At 51.0% G+C, this 20,091-nt stretch overlaps 1 protein-coding gene and 1 long non-coding RNA gene across 6 annotated transcripts in view; one reads left to right on the plus strand and one right to left on the minus strand.

The window, feature by feature from the left end:
- Positions 1-20,091, plus strand: part of LOC129381519 (high affinity choline transporter 1-like) — a 58,497-nt gene that overhangs the window by 2,901 nt on the left and 35,505 nt on the right. For all 5 annotated transcript variants that reach the window (XM_072287122.1, XM_072287123.1, XM_072287126.1 and 2 more), the window contains exons 2-6: positions 754-902; positions 3,009-3,158; positions 4,999-5,128; positions 7,251-7,462; positions 10,640-10,838. In XM_072287122.1, coding sequence (XP_072143223.1) covers positions 754-902; positions 3,009-3,158; positions 4,999-5,128; positions 7,251-7,462; positions 10,640-10,838 — 840 coding nt within the window. The remainder of the gene's footprint in view (positions 1-753; positions 903-3,008; positions 3,159-4,998; positions 5,129-7,250; positions 7,463-10,639; positions 10,839-20,091) is intronic.
- LOC129381526 (uncharacterized) lies at positions 10,846-18,889 on the minus strand. The gene is made up of 2 exons (XR_008609702.2): positions 18,808-18,889; positions 10,846-12,195 (listed from the first exon to the last, which is right to left on the minus strand). It is a non-coding gene; the product is annotated as an uncharacterized lncRNA (long non-coding RNA).

The raw sequence follows: 20,091 nt of genomic DNA on the forward strand, positions 1-20,091 counted from the left end.
TGTGGCCTACGTTGTCATATGCTCCAGTAATGTCTAAAAAACTCACATTTAACGGTCTCATTTCTCCTCCGGATATTTCAATACAGGGAGTAAGAACAAATACGTGATTATCCGGACTCCTATCGATTCTGAAGCCATTCTGAATTTTCTCCCAATGTGCCAATTATGTTTAGCCCACCCTTGCTGCAGCTTTAATTTAATCGCCTGCATTGCTAACCTGTATATTACCGACGAAATGTCAACGGTATGTATGAGTGAATTCTACCCTTACCTTTATAAATAAATTCGTTCTTCTGAATACGGAAAGGTGGCGCCATCTGTAACCGCATTTGTGAAATGCGGCGTTAATCGACAATTTATTTACAAAGCGTCTCCGCAGACGACGCACACTTGGTTTCTATTGCGATCAAAAACGCAAGTAATGGACGCACGTGAATGGATGCAACCGGTCGTATTAAACTGAACCCTCTGCGAAATACTACCTTTTGTGACAAATCGGCTGTTGGTTTAGCTTGAAGTGTCACGCATACCTGCCGCTCCTATTTTATGCAACACTCAGTAACACCGCAGCGTATGCGCGCGCAGTCTTCGGATAACAGCGACGCTATTCGCCAGACTGAAAACGAAAACAAATATCAAAGGTTAGGTCTTCGAGCAATCATTGCTGACTATTGTGAGGCTTACGCGCTAAAGTATCGCCTGTGTGCGTGACACTGCGTAATGGTACGTAACCTCACGTGTTCGGCGCCGCAGGTGACACGGCGGGCGCCATGATGGAAGCAGACTCGCAACTCTTCATCGTCATTGCCGCGACGACCATATTGTTTTACACCGCGCTGGGAGGCCACTACTCCGTCGCCTACACCGACGTCCTTCAGCTATGCACCACGGCAGTATTCCTGGTAAAGAGCATGTCTTTTTCACGGGGCGTTCGTGACAAAGGCATAGCAGACCATTTGAGCTCAAGTCACTGTTCGCTGTAATCAATCAATGGGCTCGCTTTGATAGAGTACTTCGAAAGTCACGAAAAGCAGAGAATATGCCGTTAGAAGCGTTTGTACACATAGTTAAGGGAGATCTTTAATGCTCACGGTATACTCAAACTAATTAGGTAAACGTGATAAAAAAAAAAAAAATCCGCCTCCGTTTCACCCTGTGAAAGTGGATGTACAGCGAAGCTGTTGCCGACGTTAGACAAGCACAACCGACGTTAGACAAGCACAACCGACGTTAGACAAATACCGCCAGCCCAACTGGCCTTACACTCTTAGGCAAAGCTACACCCTTTGGCTTGCCCCTTCTGCCACACAACAATAATCGTTATCTGCCTTGATGCGTTTCCTTTCTTTAACGCTGCGAGCCCGGAACTTTCCAGTAACGAACGGCACGCGCGTTATCAGAAGGGGCACTCCAAACGGTGTAAACTGTTCTATGCTGATAACACGCGTGCCGTTCGTTACTGGAAAGTACCGGGCTCGCAGCGTTAAAGAAAGGAAACGAATCAAGGCAGATAACGATTATTGTTGTGTGGCAGAAGGGGCAAGCCAAAGGGTGTAACTTTGCCTAAGAGTGTATAGAAGCTAACTGCTTCGCTGTAAAAGAAGTGATGTAATGACCACCATAGAGTTTCATATTAGTATACCTAGAGGCAAATCTGGCGCTGCGATCGTTCAACCATCATGGGAATGATGGGAAGTACAGGCTTCGGATTGGCATTCTATTGACTGGCGAACTAGTGTACAAGTATTTTTTTGGCAGTTTTGGTTTCGCTCCAAGCGCAATTGCTATAACCTGCAGTTGGACAGTGCAACGCAAAGCTCCTTGCCTTTGTTATGTTGCTCGGAGTGGCGATAGCACGCTGGGCCAGCGACTGGGACGATGCTTGTGTCGCGGTGTGGCGTCGAAGCCGTGACGAGAAAGCGGCGGCATCGTAAACGTTGAAAGAACATGTTTTGAGCGTTTGGACCTTTGTTTGTTAAGTGTGTTAGGTTGGCACTGTAGCGTTACGTGCTTTATGAAACTTCAGAATAGGACAAAGAAGGCACTACTGATACAAGACATATACAGTTGTACTTCTAGTGGCTTGACAATCAAATTTTATTGAGGGCTTCATTATGTGCTCATTTATGTGCTCATTGAAATGCGTGTTTTAGGACTTTGAGAACACAAACTTACTTGTGGTAGGAAAGATAGCTGCTTCCTAGCTGTAGTCTAGGGTCGCACAATGGGTACCCGCAAAGCCACGCTGTAACGCTTCGGAAGCGGTACGCCAATATAAAATATGATGCAGCATACTCGTAGGAGGCCACTAGCGTCCTAGCTAGCACTGCAGCAGATGTGCTTAAAAGTACTTGAAGACGTTCAGCAATCGTGACAGCCGACGCAACCTTTCGAAAGAGCGAGAGAGTTCGCAAGTGCCTGTCGTCTGCGAGAAAAGTCTCGCGTTTGCAGCGAGCAGGCGTCGTAGCAGACGACACTTGTAGCATTCCTCTCAAGGGCGCAACGCTTTGTCACAATACAACATTTTTATTTCCAGAAATACATGATGAGTATTTTTATATAAGTACTTGCACGGTTGTTTTGCTGTTGAAAAAATGAATAAATAATTATTCTTTGGCGTTAAATTGGGAACAGAATCGCACAAGTATGCATACCCTGGTGTGTCCTGGTGACAAACCATAGTAAACCATGCTTCCATCTCAAAGTCATACAAAGTTTATGCAGCGTGTTGTACATTATATAACATACTGCAGAAATAGAATTAGATTTTACGCGATAATATTTGAGTATAGCTTTGTTTACTGCGCCAGAAACAAACGCCACTAGTCTAAAGACCGAAGTCAATCCGAAGCCTGTACTTCCCATCATTCCCATGTAGGTTGAGGCAACGCGCATGAGAACCCCCGTAGACACTAGCGCCACATTTCCCTCTAGGGTATTTTTAGAAACTCTATGATGACCACTGACATGATTTTACACGCGTGCCGTTGTGTCTACTGATGCCGCAGTGGGTGTGCGTGCCGTACGTCCTGAAAGGCCGCGGCGTGGGAACTGTGACCGGTCCGCAGACCGACTGGCTCGGCCACATTCCGATGGCGGACGCCGGCCAGCTGTTCGACGCCTTTCTTATGACCGCTCTCGGAGGCATCCCATGGCAGGTGGGTAAAGAGGAGGCTAAATGGTAAATCGCACTAAATATGACTGCAAAGCTAGTGGCTAGTCAGGAATGCAGAATAGGCGTCTCTCAAAAGAAGCCATCCCTCCCAACCCGAAGAAATGTGTTGTTCACTTTACCGATCCAACAGGCACGAATGGGTGATGTCCCAGGTGTCGAAAAACAATGAGTACTTCATATGCGTCGCACACGATAAACAAGAACAAAGAAGAGAGGAACAAGGACACATGAGCTTGAACAAGAACTTGAAAAATTAGAATTTTTGGGCGCGGAATGGGAATGCGGTGAGCATGCGCGGCGACGTACCGTATATCCTAGATACAATATGTAGCGAGGTATGCGTTAATAAGAGATCAGTTGAAAGTCAACGCTACATCTATGCGCCATTTCTCCCTCCCTCTTTTTTTATTTGTCCTTGTTTATCGCGCGCTAACCATATGAACGCAAGAACTCGCTCAAACAGCTACACAATTGTGAACAATGAGCACGCAGCGCTTACGCACCATACCCACCGACTGGAAACATCGCCAGCTTGTATGAACAAAAGGAAAAACAGCTTGCAATATAAACGGGAAGCTTGAAAAAGAATAGGGAAAGGGATGTGTCTCCCCTAAGGGAACGTTAAGAAAGGCACTGCTTTCCTGTCAGCATTGCAGCATAGGCGCTCCGGGCAAAATGTGCGAACTGTATGGCCACACCGTTCGCTAGAATTCTGTTGTGAGGAGACACGTGGATCCTGCGCCCTCGGTCAGTGATGCCGATCTCCGGAGCAGGGTTCACCTGTGCCTCGGAGCTGTCTGTCGATCCTTTGGCTGCCTCCGCTTGGCTCTTTGGCACGAACGGCGAAGGTCGCAAGCGTTCAAGCGAGTGGTCCGAAAGACCAACTATATGTTCTGTTTGTAATCAGTAAAGCAATTTTATCATCTTTCATTGAGATAGCAATTATATGAACACTCCAGGCGCATTTCCACCGTCGGCGTCGGCTTGATGTTCCGTGTAAAGTCCAACTGCGATAACACCGTTGCCTCGCGCCGTATATACTGTAGTGAAAGAGTGCGAGAGTGAGTCCAGAATGGCGACATGATCTCCCGCTCAAGGAGGGAGGCGGGGAGGAAGCGCGCCGTCTTCCACCGCGTGCGAAGCATAGGGAAGGGGGAGGGGTGTACTATGGCTGCGACTACATATAGCTCGGCGATGTCCTGGCCGCACGGGCCCTATCTAGAAACCAATATGCGACGAGGGCTGAGTATAGGTGGGCCGAGGGCTGATACCTTCGAGTGCGCCGTGTTCTCACCGCATAATTCGCGTTGAAGCGAGAGGCAGCACGAAGGTCAATTCGCTCGCTGCTGCTGCCGCTCTTCCTCACGCCAGCGTTTTAACACCGAGTGTCCGCGCTCATTGAGTGAGATGTGTTTGTGTTGGCCTGTGTGCGCGTGACATCATGCTTGTTAATTTAGTTTGTAAGCGAATGTTTACGAATCTATACGGCCGATAAAACTACTATAATTATTTCGCATATCTGTCCACCAATTTTCTATAGCAATCGATGCTTCGCCTGTCGGGCGAAACTGAGACTTCTTTAAGTGAACCGCTTCTAAAGATTTCTCAGGCCTATTTGCTAACGAATTTACAAAGAAATTCATTGCGCAACATTGAAACAGAAACAATAATTTCTTCCGCTAACAAAGGATTCTTTCTCGTCTAATAAATGCAGAAACAGAATTCTCAAACTGCACTAGACAGTAAACATATATGGGTTTGGCAGCTCTCTTCAGCACACCTTCAAGCCTCACAATTTTGACATGATGGTCTCGCCCGGACAGGTCTATTTTCAATGCATACTGGGCTGCAAGAGCGACTTCGCCGCCGAGGTACTTTCCTATGTGGCCGCCGTAGGATGCGTCTTCATGGCCTTGCCACCGATGATCATCGGAGCAGCAGCTAGGACGACAAGTACGCAGTAATTGCTGATAGCAGATGGAGAGGGCTGACTATACCGCAGTGGCTGTTTCGTGTATGCTTCGTCTTCTGTGTCGCGTTTTTTTAGAGCTGTTATTGGCGCGAGTATATGCGGTGAGTCCGTTACTCTAAAAGGTGTGCGCATGCGGCAGCGCTAACACTGCGGACGACGCAGAAGCGCGGAAGCGGGGATAACCACAGCGCGCAGGGTGTCTGAATGCGGCGGCGTTGACTTGGGTCGCCATGAGTTGCTTCGAACAGTGGGAGAAATGGTCGGACAAGTGTGTTGACGCCGATCGATATTGTTTTGAAAGGAACTAGCTTTTTTTCTAAATACAAACATTTTCTTTTGGAAACAGTTTCTTCTTTAGGGGGCAAGATTTTCCCCTCGTATTAGCGATGTGTTGTTATTTTTGTTATGTTGATGTTTTGTTTTATTACCATACCGCTAAAGTGTATGTTGATTTCTATCTATGAGGCGGCAACAACACTTAGCATTCGGCCATGAGTTGGCGATTATTTTTGAGAGATTTTCGCAGCCCGCCCACTTGTAGTGCATGCGTGAAATTTCAAGCGGCGGCTGTTCCATATCAAACTATTCGATACTACCATTCTTCACAGGATCCACTATGTCGTTGCAGTCGGCCTCTAAAGGAGCCACTAACAAGAAATAACAAATTAGTTATCGACTGTGATAAAGTATTCCTTGAGAACTCTGCTCTCGTTAATTTCGCGACAATTTACGATCATCATCAGAAGAAAGAATGGTGGGCAATGTTACGTTTTTCTTTTTTTATTATTTCGCGCCGAAAACTCGGTGCCGGTATGTCAGTGTGACATCACGGATTTCACAAGTATTCTGTCACATTTGGGACGCTGTGGCTCTAAGATATTGTAAAACTGCAGTCTCTCCTAGAAAAAGAAAAGATGAACTCCCTTTTTACCGATGAAGGGTTAAATATAGGCTCCAGCAGACGCATTCAATATCCGTGACGTCACGGTCTGTTGGTGCGGCAACTTCAAGGCGGCGTCGCCACCTGTCCTTCGCTTTTGCGTCTTTTCCGACTTCGGGGTAAGAGGGGCTTTCCAAGCGAAGGTTGTATTGGCTCACAAGTTTCGCTGGTGTCGTTGTGGTCACGCAAAAAAAAAGACCAGTTACTCCCAGAGCAGAGCAGCTGCGGGAAAGGGCGGGTTGACGAGTGGACAGCTGCGCCGGCGCCGGAGCGTGAGTCATCAGCAAGGATTCCAGCTGCATAGGCGCACGCTCATGCCACGCGCGCAACCTTTGCAATAACAGCCGGTTTGCTTCCGCCGGGAAGGAAAAGGGCAGAAAGGGTATCGCACTCTGCGGCGGCTTCGTTTCCGTTCAGTTTCCGAAAACGGATGGGACGGCCACGCGTTGTGCGTTCCCAGAGGAACAGGTAGTCTTCGAAGAGCGGCGGCTAGAACTCGCCCGTGAATCAGCTCGCCGTCGTCGTGTCGATCCAGCCGTTAGAGCCGCCCGAGCCCAGACAATCCGACAGCAACGTGAAGAAGACGCCGAGTTAAGGGAGCGTGAGGCCGAAGCAATCTGTCACCGTTACGTGTGGGTTACTTATCCGTGATGAAGGTCAGGTGTACTGGTGCCATGAAAATGTGCACGTGCCAAGAATAAAGGAACAATAAAGAACAGACGTTTCGGGCCCCTTACTGGTCCCTTCATCATAATGAAGATATAAGCATGGGACTCCTATACGGGGCCCATGCAAGGGACCCGTATACGGGCCCATATAAACAAGGGACCCGTACGGGGCCCGAAACGTCTATTTTTTAAATTTTATTCTTGGTGAGTGCACGTTTTCTTGGCACCAATATGTTTCCTCGCCAGGCGAGTTTTCGTCTCATTTCGTCTCGCACAGTTGACTAGGTCAGGTGTGCGCAGGGCAAGATTCGCTTACCCCCATTTTCCGGTAGGGGAAGGGTTGGTCTTTCTTTTTTCAGTATAACAGATCGAGTAGTAAATTACTAACGCAGCTCAAGTATACTTTCCCCTTTAGTGTCCCATGAGGGAGCTTGCAGGTAGCAAATTCTACGCCTACTCACGACGGTATGCGCGCGCACGCATGCTCTGGCGCAGACTTCACGGCAGCGGGCTACCCGGGCCCGTGGCAGCTGAGCGACAAGTCCAGCGTGTTGCCGCAGTCGATCCGCTACCTGACTACGCCCGTGGTCTCCATCATGGGCATGCTAGGCATCACGGCGGCCGTCATGTCGTCCGCCGACTCGTCCATGTTCAGCGCCTCCGCCATGGTCACCAAGAACGTCTACCACGTGCTCATACGGCCGGACGTGAGTTGTTCAATTCTATAGCTGCGCCACGTCCCGCTCGCACCTTGTGTTCAATCAATCAATCAATCAATCAATCAATCAATCAATCAATCGGTCGGTCGGTCGGTCGGTCGGTCGGTCGGTCGGTCGGTCGGTCGGTCGGTCGGTCGGTCGGTCGGTCGGTCGGTCGGTCGGTCGGTCGGTCGGTCGGTCGGTCGGTCGGTCGGTCGGTCGGTCGGTCGGTCGGTCGGTCGGTCGGTCGGTCGGTCGGTCGGTCGGTCGGTCGGTCGGTCGGTCGGTCGGTCGGTCGGTCGGTCGGTCGGTCGGTCGGTCGGTCGGTCGGTCGGTCGGTCGGTCGGTCGGTCGGTCGGTCGGTCGGTCGGTCGGTCGGTCGGTCGGTCGGTCGGTCGGTCGGTCGGTCGGTCGGTCGGTCGGTCGGTCGGTCGGTCGGTCGGTCGGTCGGTCGGTCGGTCGGTCGGTCGGTCGGTCGGTCGGTCGGTCGGTCGGTCGGTCGGTCGGTCGGTCGGTCGGTCGGTCGGTCGGTCGGTCGGTCGGTCGGTCGGTCGGTCGGTCGGTCGGTCGGTCGGTCGGTCGGTCGGTCGGTCGGTCGGTCGGTCGGTCGGTCGGTCGGTCGGTCGGTCGGTCGGTCGGTCGGTCGGTCGGTCGGTCGGTCGGTCGGTCGGTCGGTCGGTCGGTCGGTCGGTCGGTCGGTCGGTCGGTCGGTCGGTCGGTCGGTCGGTCGGTCGGTCGGTCGGTCGGTCGGTCGGTCGGTCGGTCGGTCGGTCGGTCGGTCGGTCGGTCGGTCGGTCGGTCGGTCGGTCGGTCGGTCGGTCGGTCGGTCGGTCGGTCGGTCGGTCGGTCGGTCGGTCGGTCGGTCGGTCGGTCGGTCGGTCGGTCGGTCGGTCGGTCGGTCGGTCGGTCGGTCGGTCGGTCGGTCGGTCGGTCGGTCGGTCGGTCGGTCGGTCGGTCGGTCGGTCGGTCGGTCGGTCGGTCGGTCGGTCGGTCGGTCGGTCGGTCGGTCGGTCGGTCGGTCGGTCGGTCGGTCGGTCGGTCGGTCGGTCGGTCGGTCGGTCGGTCGGTCGGTCGGTCGGTCGGTCGGTCGGTCGGTCGGTCGGTCGGTCGGTCGGTCGGTCGGTCGGTCGGTCGGTCGGTCGGTCGGTCGGTCGGTCGGTCGGTCGGTCGGTCGGTCGGTCGGTCGGTCGGTCGGTCGGTCGGTCGGTCGGTCGGTCGGTCGGTCGGTCGGTCGGTCGGTCGGTCGGTCGGTCGGTCGGTCGGTCGGTCGGTCGGTCGGTCGGTCGGTCGGTCGGTCGGTCGGTCGGTCGGTCGGTCGGTCGGTCGGTCGGTCGGTCGGTCGGTCGGTCGGTCGGTCGGTCGGTCGGTCGGTCGGTCGGTCGGTCGGTCGGTCGGTCGGTCGGTCGGTCGGTCGGAAAATATATTGTCCAACTGAAAGCAATACGCCAGTTCAATGCAGAACTGTCTTATTACGTGTGCAATTGGAACAAGAAGTATGCAGATACAGCGCACATGTTAGAATGTACGTGAAGCGGTTAATTAAATGCTATACAACGAAACGTGATTGCGCAGTTGTGTTTATTTTCATCCTATTCAACGTGTAATCCCATGCAGTGTTTATGCACTAGACGGTACCAAAGCTATGCCGAAATGCAAACCGCCATAAAAGCAAATCTTAAAAAAAGAATGATTCAAAGCTGGGCCAGAACAATGTAGCGATTCTTTTCGTTCGATTACCCGACCACAGTGGCTCACAGCAGCCATGGCGTCCTCGGCACGAGCTGGAGGGGTTCGATTCCCTGACCGCGGTGGTCGCATTCTGATGTAGAAGCATCTTAATATTTTTAGCGCAAGGAAACGTACGACACGGGAGAAGGCGCATATGTCACTAGCGCTGCTTCCTGTCTGCCTTCCCTCGTGTCGTGCGTTACTTTTGCGCTAAAAACATTAACATGCAATACCAACTAGCCCACCAGTCTGTCTTGAAGAGGAAACGCCTACACGTTTGTGTACCGTGGATTTGGTGCATGTACGTTAAAGAACGCGAATCTACCGCATCTTTCGCTTGATTCTATTCCTTCATTTCTTATCATCCGCTGCTCACGACCAGTCCATTCTAGTGATAACGTAGGCGCTGGGCTGGCAGTACGTAATCTATAATGTAACGCGAAAAAAAATATAGTAAAACTGTTAAATTATTTTTATCTACTTTCAACAGCTACCGAACTGCAGACTCAAGCACATGTGAAGTCAACACGTCAACGGACAATTTCACATTTATGGAATGTAGAATGTGCACGTAACTGTTCTGCGGAAGCCCGCAAGGTGAAGAGAAGTAATTAATAAAGTGAAAATTAGACATCCACCCAAACGTAGCAGTTGCTACAGAGGAAACCCATACGGGTTCCTCTAAAGAAAAGCCTCGTAGTTGAAGAAAAATTCGTCCTGGAACTCGAACCCGGGACCACCGCCACCCGGGGCAGTCGCTCTACTATCTGAGCTAACCAGGCGGCTAGCAGATGGCAGGGCCAAGTCGAATTTGTCAACAACTCGAAGCAAGGGCAAGAGTTTGACCTAACGGTTCTGCGGAAACCCGCAAGATGGAGAGAAGTAGTCAATAAAGGGAAACTGAGGTTCTGCGGAAACCCGCAAGGTGGAGAGTAGTAGTCAATAAAGGGAAACTGAGGTTCTGCGGAAACCCGCAAGGTGGAGAGAAGTAGTCAATAAAGGGAAACTGAGACATTCACCCAAACGTAACTAAGTGCTACAAAAAAAAATGAAAGAAAAAACCCAGCGGATTCTGTATGGGTTTCCTTTGTAGCACTTAGCTACGTTTGGGCGGATGTCTCATTTTCCCTTTATAAAATTTCGCCTAGAAGGACTCTGGTACAAACGCTGATGCCATATAAACTCTGTCGCATGCTGAATGCTTTCTGACGCTACCGTGGGTCGGACAACGCTTCGCTTACCAAGTTCAAGCATGCCATGAAACGGGCGCGCGTCAGTTGCCGTTTAGTGTCGTCTCATTTTCACCGAAGTCCAAGTGGCTGGCGTGGACAGCCCTCGTATAGGAAGCTGAAACAGCCTCGACGCCACCTGGCCAGTGCGCGTTGCTGATGCAGGTCGCCATCTGGAGTATTTTTCCCACGCCCGTCGTGAACTGTGCGGTGTTCCTTCTTCGTGCAGGCGTCCGAGACGGAAGTGGCCGTGATTCTGCGAATCGCGGTCTGCTTGATCGGCGCCTCGGCCACCTACCTGGCGCTGTCGGTGCATTCGGTGCTCGAACTGTGGACACTGTGCTCGGACGTGGTGTACGTGCTCCTCTTCCCGCAGTTCGTGTGCATCTTCTACCTCAAGGACACCAACACCTATGGCTCTATCATAGGTAAAAGACCATAGAAAAAAAAACTTTATTAAGGCTGCAGCCTCTGTGACGCTGCCTGCATGGCCTCCAAGATTGCACGCAAATCTCAGAAGCTGTGCTGCATGTTCCACATGTGCCGCCATGGCCGTGAGTGGTGCTGTGTGACACTAACTTCTGCAACAGGACGAAGCATATGCCTGCTGCAACAAAAGTCCCGAGACAATTCAGCAAACTGTAATGCAGTGCCCGTATATTCATCGAGCCAGCCCCGTATAGAACCGCTGCGATTTAAAGCTGATGGTTGTCTGGATTGCTGACCAGTTAAGCGGGGGAACGGCGGCTGCCGGAGCGCTCAGGAGCCAGCCAATGACGTCTAACAGCAGTTGCTGGGCCAAAACGTGCCCAGCAGCTAGCTAGACGTCGCTGGCTGCCTCAGGAGGGCCCCGGAGGCCGCCGTTCCAGCGCTCTACACAAGGGTGACGCCGACTGAACATAGGTGATTCCAACAAAAGATCATCATCATAAGGTGGCTGACACTCGCTAGGTAAACGCCGGTGTATGTCTTTTCTTTCAGCGTCCGTATGAAGGTGAGTTGTTTTTCACCGTACATGTGTAACAACTCACCGAAATGGCACCTTTTTATCACTGAGCTAGCTATCTTAGTATATAAACATAGTGAAGCACAGTGAATGCGGAACGCGGAGCGGACGAAGATAAAATTTTGCTCTGGTTGGTGGTTCTCTGACATATTCTTTGAATACTACTATCTTCTCCGAACGGGGGCCACGAGTTAGCGAGGCCAAATTTTATCAGCGTATGTAGAAAGCGGTGCAGACAAGATGTCATATGTGGCACGAAGACAGGAATGCGACAGAGAGCAGTGATTCGACAAAGAAGCGTTCCCTTTGTGTTTAAGTGTTGGAGCAATCATTTGCTCGTTTCACCGATTGGCCGCACTCAGTCATCCACTCAGTCAGCGCGGAAATTTCGAAGTTTCAAAAGAGGAGCTCCGAGGTCTGGAGGCGCTCGCTCGCCATCCGATCTCGGAGGCCATGTTTCAACATGAATGGTCGTTTGGGACGGCCTCCCGCAGCGTTCGCGCTGGGTGCCTACTCGCGCTGGTTGTGCGGCGAGCCGTCCATGGGCTCGACGACGTCGATACGCGTGCCACTGCACGATCCCGAGCTGGCCCAGCAGTTTCCTTACCGGCTGGCCTGCATGGTGCTAAGCCTCGCCGCGCTCGTCATCGGCTCGCTGGTGTCCGCCATGGCGTTCGAGAAGCACTGGCTGCCGCCGCACTGCGACGTGTTCGGCTGCTTCCGCGCGCCGCAACACGGAGAGGGTTCAAGCCGACGCGCCGACAAGCTCTGGACCAGACCTGTACGTAGCGAGTAACAAGAAATCGCGTTTTAACGAGAAGGGCTAGCTCTCTATATAGCGCGTTAGCATCATTTTGTTTTTGTTGCGAACGTGGCTGTGCGCATTATGTCAGTCGCGAGTTGTCGAGCATAAGTTACATCCCTATCCAATGTATACTCGAACATGGGTCTGCCTCGGTATTCAGCGAAACTAATAACCCCGTTTCATAAAGCTCCGCACAAACTGATGTAGCTAGCTGCCACATCACCTCCGAAACTTTCGGCGGGGTGCGTTGCTGCACATCAAAGATCTCGGAGGCCCGTGCCCGTACTTCTGAGTCAGCCGCATGTCACCGCGATCCACGTGTCACATACACTTCAGACAGCCGAGCAGAATGGCGTTTAAGGGGCAGATCGTCGTCGTGGCTGCGATTTTAGTAACAGCTTTAGAAATAAAGGATCGAGGTGAAGTAAAGTCAAGGAGAAAGAAATTCGACGTAGTTACTCGATGTATTTTATGTCCTGCTACACATCGCTCTTACCGAGGTAGTGTTTTTTGAAGTCGAAGTATATTTATTTTCAAATGGATGAGACTAAAGTTCCTATAAAACGAGATCATTAGAGCAACTTCGTGACGTATTGACGTTCTATTATTATTATTATTATTATTATTATTATTATTATTATTATTATTATTATTATTATTATTATTATTATTATTATTATTATTATACAGGCTCAGGAGCAACTCGACATTGCTATTCGTACTCGACTTTGCTATCAATATTTTCCACTCGAGTACAAGCCGTCAAAATGTGCACTGAGCATTGCTTCTCACATAAAGCGTTTCTCCCATATGTCCCTGCGGATTTCTTTGAAACCGCTCGCGGACTCCACAGGGCCCGCGAAACATATATACCCTACCAAGAACTATACATTTGCAGAGGTGGTCTGGCGCGTTCTTTACTGGAGGAGAGACACATATAGGCAAGCGAACAAACAAATTTATTTGTTTAGATTAAGAGAGATTAGCACCGCATTGTGGTAGTCGTCTACGTCTGGGTGCAGGCAGACGTAGCCTCGTAGCCGGTGCCCTGTACACAGGATTCTCGTAGTTGTTACACACGGCACATCACGGGATGTCGGTCGAGCTGTCCATGAGAATTGCACGTTGCATGAAATACTATGTACGAGAAAAGGCCGTAGGCACCGAATACCCGAAACCATGCAGGAGGTCACCGAGTACGAGCAGACCAAGACAGGTGCGGAGAGCGTCAGGTCGGAGCTGACCAATAGGAGCGAGCGCTCGCAGATGCCTGCTGGGAGGTCGCGCGCGACGAGCGTGGCCGCGTTAGAGACGTCCGGCAAGAGCGATCGCAGCCAGAGAACGACGGGCTCGAACAGACGACGCAAGTCTAGGGCTGCTGCGGCTTCCGCAAGGACGCCCGAGAGGAGCAAAAGGGGTGGTCGCGTCGGCAAGCATCGGCAGCCCCACGCCAAGAAGGCAATCAACGAGACGCAGATGACCATCAAGGAAGCGGAGATATCCGGCTCCTCTCGGAGGGGGCGGCATGGCAGCAGGCTCCCGCACAAATAGTGCCTGTGGGGGAGCGAACGAGCGGGCGCGGTTGCTTCCTGGACAATACGGTTCTTCGATGCCAGCGCGGTAGCACACCCCCTGTCCTGGACCGGGACCATGCTGTGCCGCCTGCACCGCTGTACCAAGGACGGTCGCACCCGGTCCTGGGGCGAAATCGTGCTAAACCGCAGCATGGTATCAGCACCAAGGAAGGCCTCGCTCGCCGTTGAGCTTCGCGGTCTTCTTCTTAATATGTGTATGTGTGTGTGAGAAGCCGGATGCGTGTGTGTTGTGCCGGGTAACCGGGATAGTAAATGGACAGCGCGTTCATAGCGAAGACACTGGCGATGTGCTTGCCACAAGTGCGGATGACAATGACAGTGGTTCGGCGAACCAAAGTGCGGTCGCCAGGCACATTCGTCTCGTGGAAACGTTAGTTCAGCGAGAACTCCCGTATGTCTGGGACGACGACAGCCTGGGCGGGACGCTTTCTTCCAGCACGCATTCGGTGGTGCAAACGTGGCTACCAAGATCGCGCATGCGCACCTCTGAGGCCACGGTACAAGCTGCCAGGGAGGCGTGCCCTTTGTGCCGACTTGGCTGGTTAAGGGGAAGAATGGGCCGCGTGACTGGAAGCTAGGACGTCCATCAATTGAGCTAAATTAACTGTCAACTTAGCATGCTGAACTGTGCAGGTTTCTGCAGGCACCGGACAGCCAAACGATGTGCCTGTTCTATACGTGGTCAACGTTAATAATTGCGCGTTATTTGAAATGAATACCTAAGCGAAAAGTTCAGTCTTCTAGTTACTAAACTTTCGCTTAAAGCATGGTCCCAATTGGGGCGCCTGATAAACATCGGCTCGGTTATGCACAAGGCTGTTTGAGACATTGGAAAATCACTTTGTATATGCATAGGAGTCGGCTCATCCAGCTGTCTGGCTTGCTATATAGAGGAAGTGGTGTGCGGTTACAATCATCGGGCACATGTAATTGCACAAACGTATTATCGCTAATTCGCTCCCCTATCGTCATTGCACAAATGTTTACCATTGCAAACGTACTACAACGGGATGTGCGAGAATCCTTAAAACTGGAGTTTAGGGGACCGCCAATTATCGCCCGCACAAAGGAGCTGCTGGCACTCTATTGCTTTTAGGCTTAGGCGTACGTGTAATGCGCCGCAATATACGTTTCTACTTCTTTCTCCCGCAAACCACAAATGGACAACGTAAGACGTCGCTGCACATTTTTACGCATCTGTCCGAATGGATATGCCTGCTGGTGAGTTCAGTATATAAGGCCGCTAACCTAGCTGCACATGCTGCTGTGCATGCAGATCAACAGGTGAGCTGCTCAGGTGCCTTAACATTTTCAACCTCCCTGATGCATCTGCGGTCTCTACTGGTGTGTTCCCTCCGCCTGAAGGTCTAACCGGCGAAGCAATAAAATGTCGCAGCATGCCACGAGGCGATCGACGAACAAACTTATTTGTGCTCGTCGTCGGAGCTATGTGTGTGCGTTTGTGCATTCGCTTGCACGTGCTTCACCGCGAATTGCTTTCGCTGGAGGAGTTGATCTTTCTTACAGTGTAGGCACAGTGCGCGGTGCTTTACTTCGCGGTGAATAAAATGCCTCTTTGGTTACGGTATTCGAAAATGTGAAGCGCGTATATAAACGAAAGCCATAAACTTCGCAAATAATTCGCAGACGAAGAGCGCAGCCGTATCGGAAACTCTGGCGCCAGGAGCGCGACCGGCACCGAGACGCTACCGCGCAGACTCGTTGATAGAGCTTTGCGTAGTCGGGTCTTTGTGCGTGCGACAAGTGACCAGCCACTGGGTGTACACTGAAATCTAGTATTCTCCACGCTTACTATGTTTATGCGGACTGGGGGCAATGATGATGACAATAACAACGATAAGAGCATTTGCTGTGCGGACGTAGAATGATGCCACAGAGGAAGATGAAAATGACTTGCTGTGCGTCGCTCTGCTATTGCTTGGACCTTCAGGCAATACTGCGCGAGTTCTCTTCTGCGTTTATTTTCAACTCTCTTATTGGGTCTTATTTATTCATTTAAGCTTATTTTATTTTAAACATGCCGTGCGCATCTTGGCCAATCCCTCGTGGAGCATCCCTCGTGGCCGTACATAGTATGAAAATCATCATCAGCTTATGTGGATCTGATGACGGCATTCAATACAGTTCACGCGTCCTGCTTTCGCAGACATGTTCAATCTGTCCCCGCTAAGAAGAAGTCAAAAGAAAGCTAATAAAGTATTCTGCTAGAGACATTCGCCGTCTCCATCGTCGACACCGATTCCAGGCTCACTTGATCCGCTACGGTGCGCGCCTCGAAGCCCGTATATAGTAGCCGAAAAAGTTGCACTTGCGCTAGCTGTGCTCGGTGGTCGCAGAGAGGCAATTTATAGCGATTCCAAGGCAGACATTAAGGCCTACCAAACCGGGATGGTCTCACCTCAGGCCCTCCGCATTCTCCAAGGCGCCAAAAGTATCTCTCCCCATTTTCTCACTTGGTTTCCCGCTCACTTGGGGTCGACTGAGGGCACTTCTAACCATAGCGAGGGTAGGGTGGCCACCCTAGCGAGGGCGTGCACGAGGCCGCGCGAGGACTCACTGATTGCGCCGCCTCCGCAGTCCCCCTGCCCCGCGGGGAACCCTCGCTCACGTTCAATGAGATCACCACACACTACTGTCTGTCAATAGGAGTATTCCCCCTCCCGTACCCTGCCTTATGCAGGGCGCGGGAGGTGACCCTTCGACTTTTACAAGCCTGTGCGTATCCTAACCCTGCGGTCCTACATGCAACATACCCTGAAAGGTATCCCAGTGCGGACTGCCCTGCCTGTGTACTAACGGCAACATCGCATCATGTGTTGTGAGAGTGTGAAGCCATCGGCTCCTCCTTCAGCGAGGATAGGTGGGCTGCGCTCTTGGGCAGCCCCGAACTCAACGACCAAACCCTGGCCTTCCAGAGTGCCCGCGATCGGGCTGTCGAGCTCGGCTTCGCGGTCCCTACGTGGAACTAACTGGGTGGCGCTGGTGGCGCGGGGTCTCCCCCGCGTCTGCTCTGGACCGAATAAAGTTAACTCACTCACTCACTCACTCACTCACTCACTCACTCACTCACTCACTCACTCACTCACTCACTCACTCACTCACTCACTCACTCACTCACTCGCAACGAAATTCCATGCAGCGCAGCTTGTTCACGGAGACAGTGGTTTGCTCGTGAGAGGGCTTCCCTTAGAGTAATCGCACAACGAGACGAACGACTGTGATTGATTTGTGGAGTTTACTAGGGGCCTGCGAATGTTCGAAACTTTGAAATAAAATCTAAACTTTGCAAGAGAAAATAAAATATGAAAGGTATGCCGGCAGAGAGGTTAACCAGATTAACTGCCCGTTTGGCTACTCTGCATCGGATGAAAGGGAAAGCGTACAAAAGAAAGATAACTAAAGAAAAGAAGACATTGAAATAGCAACGGTGTATAAAAAAAGCCAGTGATCAAATAACAAATACATTTTCACCTAAAAGTTTAGGTGAAATGTCCTGTCTCTTAAGATATTTTTTGGTCCATTAACTGACTATAAACCTATTTAATAATTCTAACATATCTGATAATGTTTGGCGGACATTTCATTCGTTGGTCCCTCTCCACTCACGGCTGGTCCACGTAAGAATGTCGCCGAATGACAGTAGACTATATTTAAATGAATTAGCAAATTCGTTCGCCAGAGTGTCCCATGAATGATCCTGTAGTTTCCACTTTAACCGTTACGGCAAAGCTGTCCCCGGACAGATAACGAAAATTCTGCCTAAATCAGTGTGTGTGAGGGGGGGGGGGGGGTGATATTCTGTAAGTGTCCACCTAGTGGACGTGCCATTTCGTCTGCTGCTAAAGTTTTGATTGGCCGGGCTGGGATACGCGTCAGAAGGAGACATGCTCTCCCAACCAATCAGCACTTCAGCAACAGACAAAATGGACACGTCCACTAAGTGGACACTTACAGAATACTCCCACAGGATTCCGCAAAGCAAGCTGTATTGTCGAATTTTGACTTCCAGCTTCTAATTTGTAGTAACGCAGGCACAACGACACGGACAAGGAAGGCGCGTGAGACTACACGCAGCGCTAACTTCCAGCAACCGAACCAACAGATAGCCTACCAACAAGCCTATGTAGCTAACCTCATTCACTTCAGGCATTTTAAGTTTCCTTCATCATGATCATCATCATCAGCCTGTTTATGTCCACTGCAATCTCGAATTACCCCTGTCCTGCGTCAACCGATACCAACTTGCGCCGGTAAATTTCCTAATTTCATCACCCCACCTTGTTTTCTGCCGTCCTCGATTGCGCTTCCCTTCTTTTGGCACCCATTCTGTTGGTCCAATGGTCCACCCTTATATAGTTTCCTTATAAATAGAATTCCAAATGATGACCATAAAGTTGTATATACAAGATTGCTATGCCGTATTCCATGGTTAAATTAATGTCGAACACATCATGCCACATTGTCTCGTTTGGACGACAGATCCCTTTCAGATCAGAAGACTTGGGGCTGTGGAACAGCAGGTAAACTGCACTGCGAGCAATAATAGCACTCTGGACATTTTTAACGAAGAGCTGCCTTACCTCCAGGCTCTATAGCTAGACGTACATGGCAGACGCCTGAGCGTTGTGTCGTGGGTGAGGCGTGCATGTCGGCACATGCATGTCCATCACACGTGTACGGGTGGCTCAGTGCCCGCTATCACCATCATCCTCACTCTCTCCTTACCTTCCGCCCTCTCTCCTACGCGGAGTAGCATGCCAGAGAGAAAGCTCCTCCTGCCGACCTATATCTGCTTTTCTCGTCCCCAAAGCGTTCTATCTATCATCCTCCACTTTGTGGGTATGTGCCAATGCCCGCAATCATCATCATTATCAACGTACGAGTATCACGCACCGTTGCACGAGCTTCAACACGCGCGATTCGTGCAAAGAAGAAGCTGCACGGTCATCGTGGCTGAGCACGCGGCATACCTCGCGTTCGATCCTACGTCGCAGAGCTCGTCCCGACGTTCCCGCGGTGAAGATGGCCCTGAACATCTTGGCCGTGTTGCTGATGGTCTTATACTACTGCGCCGTGGTGTCCGTGGGCGTGTGGTCGGGCCGCAAGATGAACGCGGACAGCAGCGTGCAGGTGACGCGCCTCAGCGTCGAGACTCGTCGCAAGCAGGACGCGGCGCACGTTCTCATGAAGCTGTTCATAGCCAACCGCCACTTGCCGCTCTGGATTGGCGTCGGCTCCATGACCGGTGAGCGACATTCGCAGCTTCCTACCAGAGCTCCCGCGTCGTAGCCTCCGAGATCGGGCGGCACGGCGGAGAGTCGCCGCCAGCGCCGCACAATCTCGGAGGTCATATCCGTACAACAGAGCATCGTTGTGCTAGCACCTGGCTACGTACGCCTTTTCAAACACAACTCTACGAGGACTAGAGAGACTTCACCTTGCTTGTATTCGCGATTAAAGAATAATGTGCCATATATATAAAAGAAAGTGTGTGTGTGTGTGGGGGGGGGGGGGGGGGGGGGGCATGTAGATTTTCGTCATTAAACATATTTGCCACCGAATAAGCGGAGTGGCGCGTTTCTGCGACCAGTGATCACAGCGTACCGTCTGCGCTCGCCACCAATTAATTAGTCGCATAATGGCCGGACGCACAAAAGTGTACATATAACACGTGATTTGACGCAGCCTTACTTTCACAAGCTGTAATCGTAAATCTTCAAATGTTAACTACAATTGGGCTGCGAAATCTCGCTTCTATGACCACGCTATACAGGGTGTCCCACATACCTTGAGCCAATAATTTAAACATGAAAGGCGCGCCGGAAGCGAATTGAACCGAACGCATACTATTCGCAATAGCCTAGGTAACTCGGACAACTTTTTGTTTTACCATAACTCACTAAATAGTTAAGTTTAATTACTCAACTTTTTAATTATTGGCTGAGGACCCCAAGTATAATACGCAGATTCGTAGCGCACCTTCAAATCACCGATCGAGTTGTTTCCTTTACGATACGTCTCACGTAGTCCTTTTTTCCGGGTTGCAAAGAAAGCCCGAGAAATATGAAAAATGCCACATTAGCAACGCTGGTTCGGCGAGGTCAGCTGCAATGTATCTATGAAGCGCAGAGATGCTCCTCTCCTGAGACAACCGCTGAACCAATTTTAATTAGTTTCATATATTTAAGAGAGAAAAATTATTCTGCAAGGAGCTAAAAGAACAACCGTCATTTACAGCCAAAAGAAAGTTTTAT

Source organism: Dermacentor andersoni, chromosome 3, assembly GCF_023375885.2.
Source record: "Dermacentor andersoni chromosome 3, qqDerAnde1_hic_scaffold, whole genome shotgun sequence".
NCBI lineage: Eukaryota > Metazoa > Arthropoda > Arachnida > Ixodida > Ixodidae > Dermacentor > Dermacentor andersoni.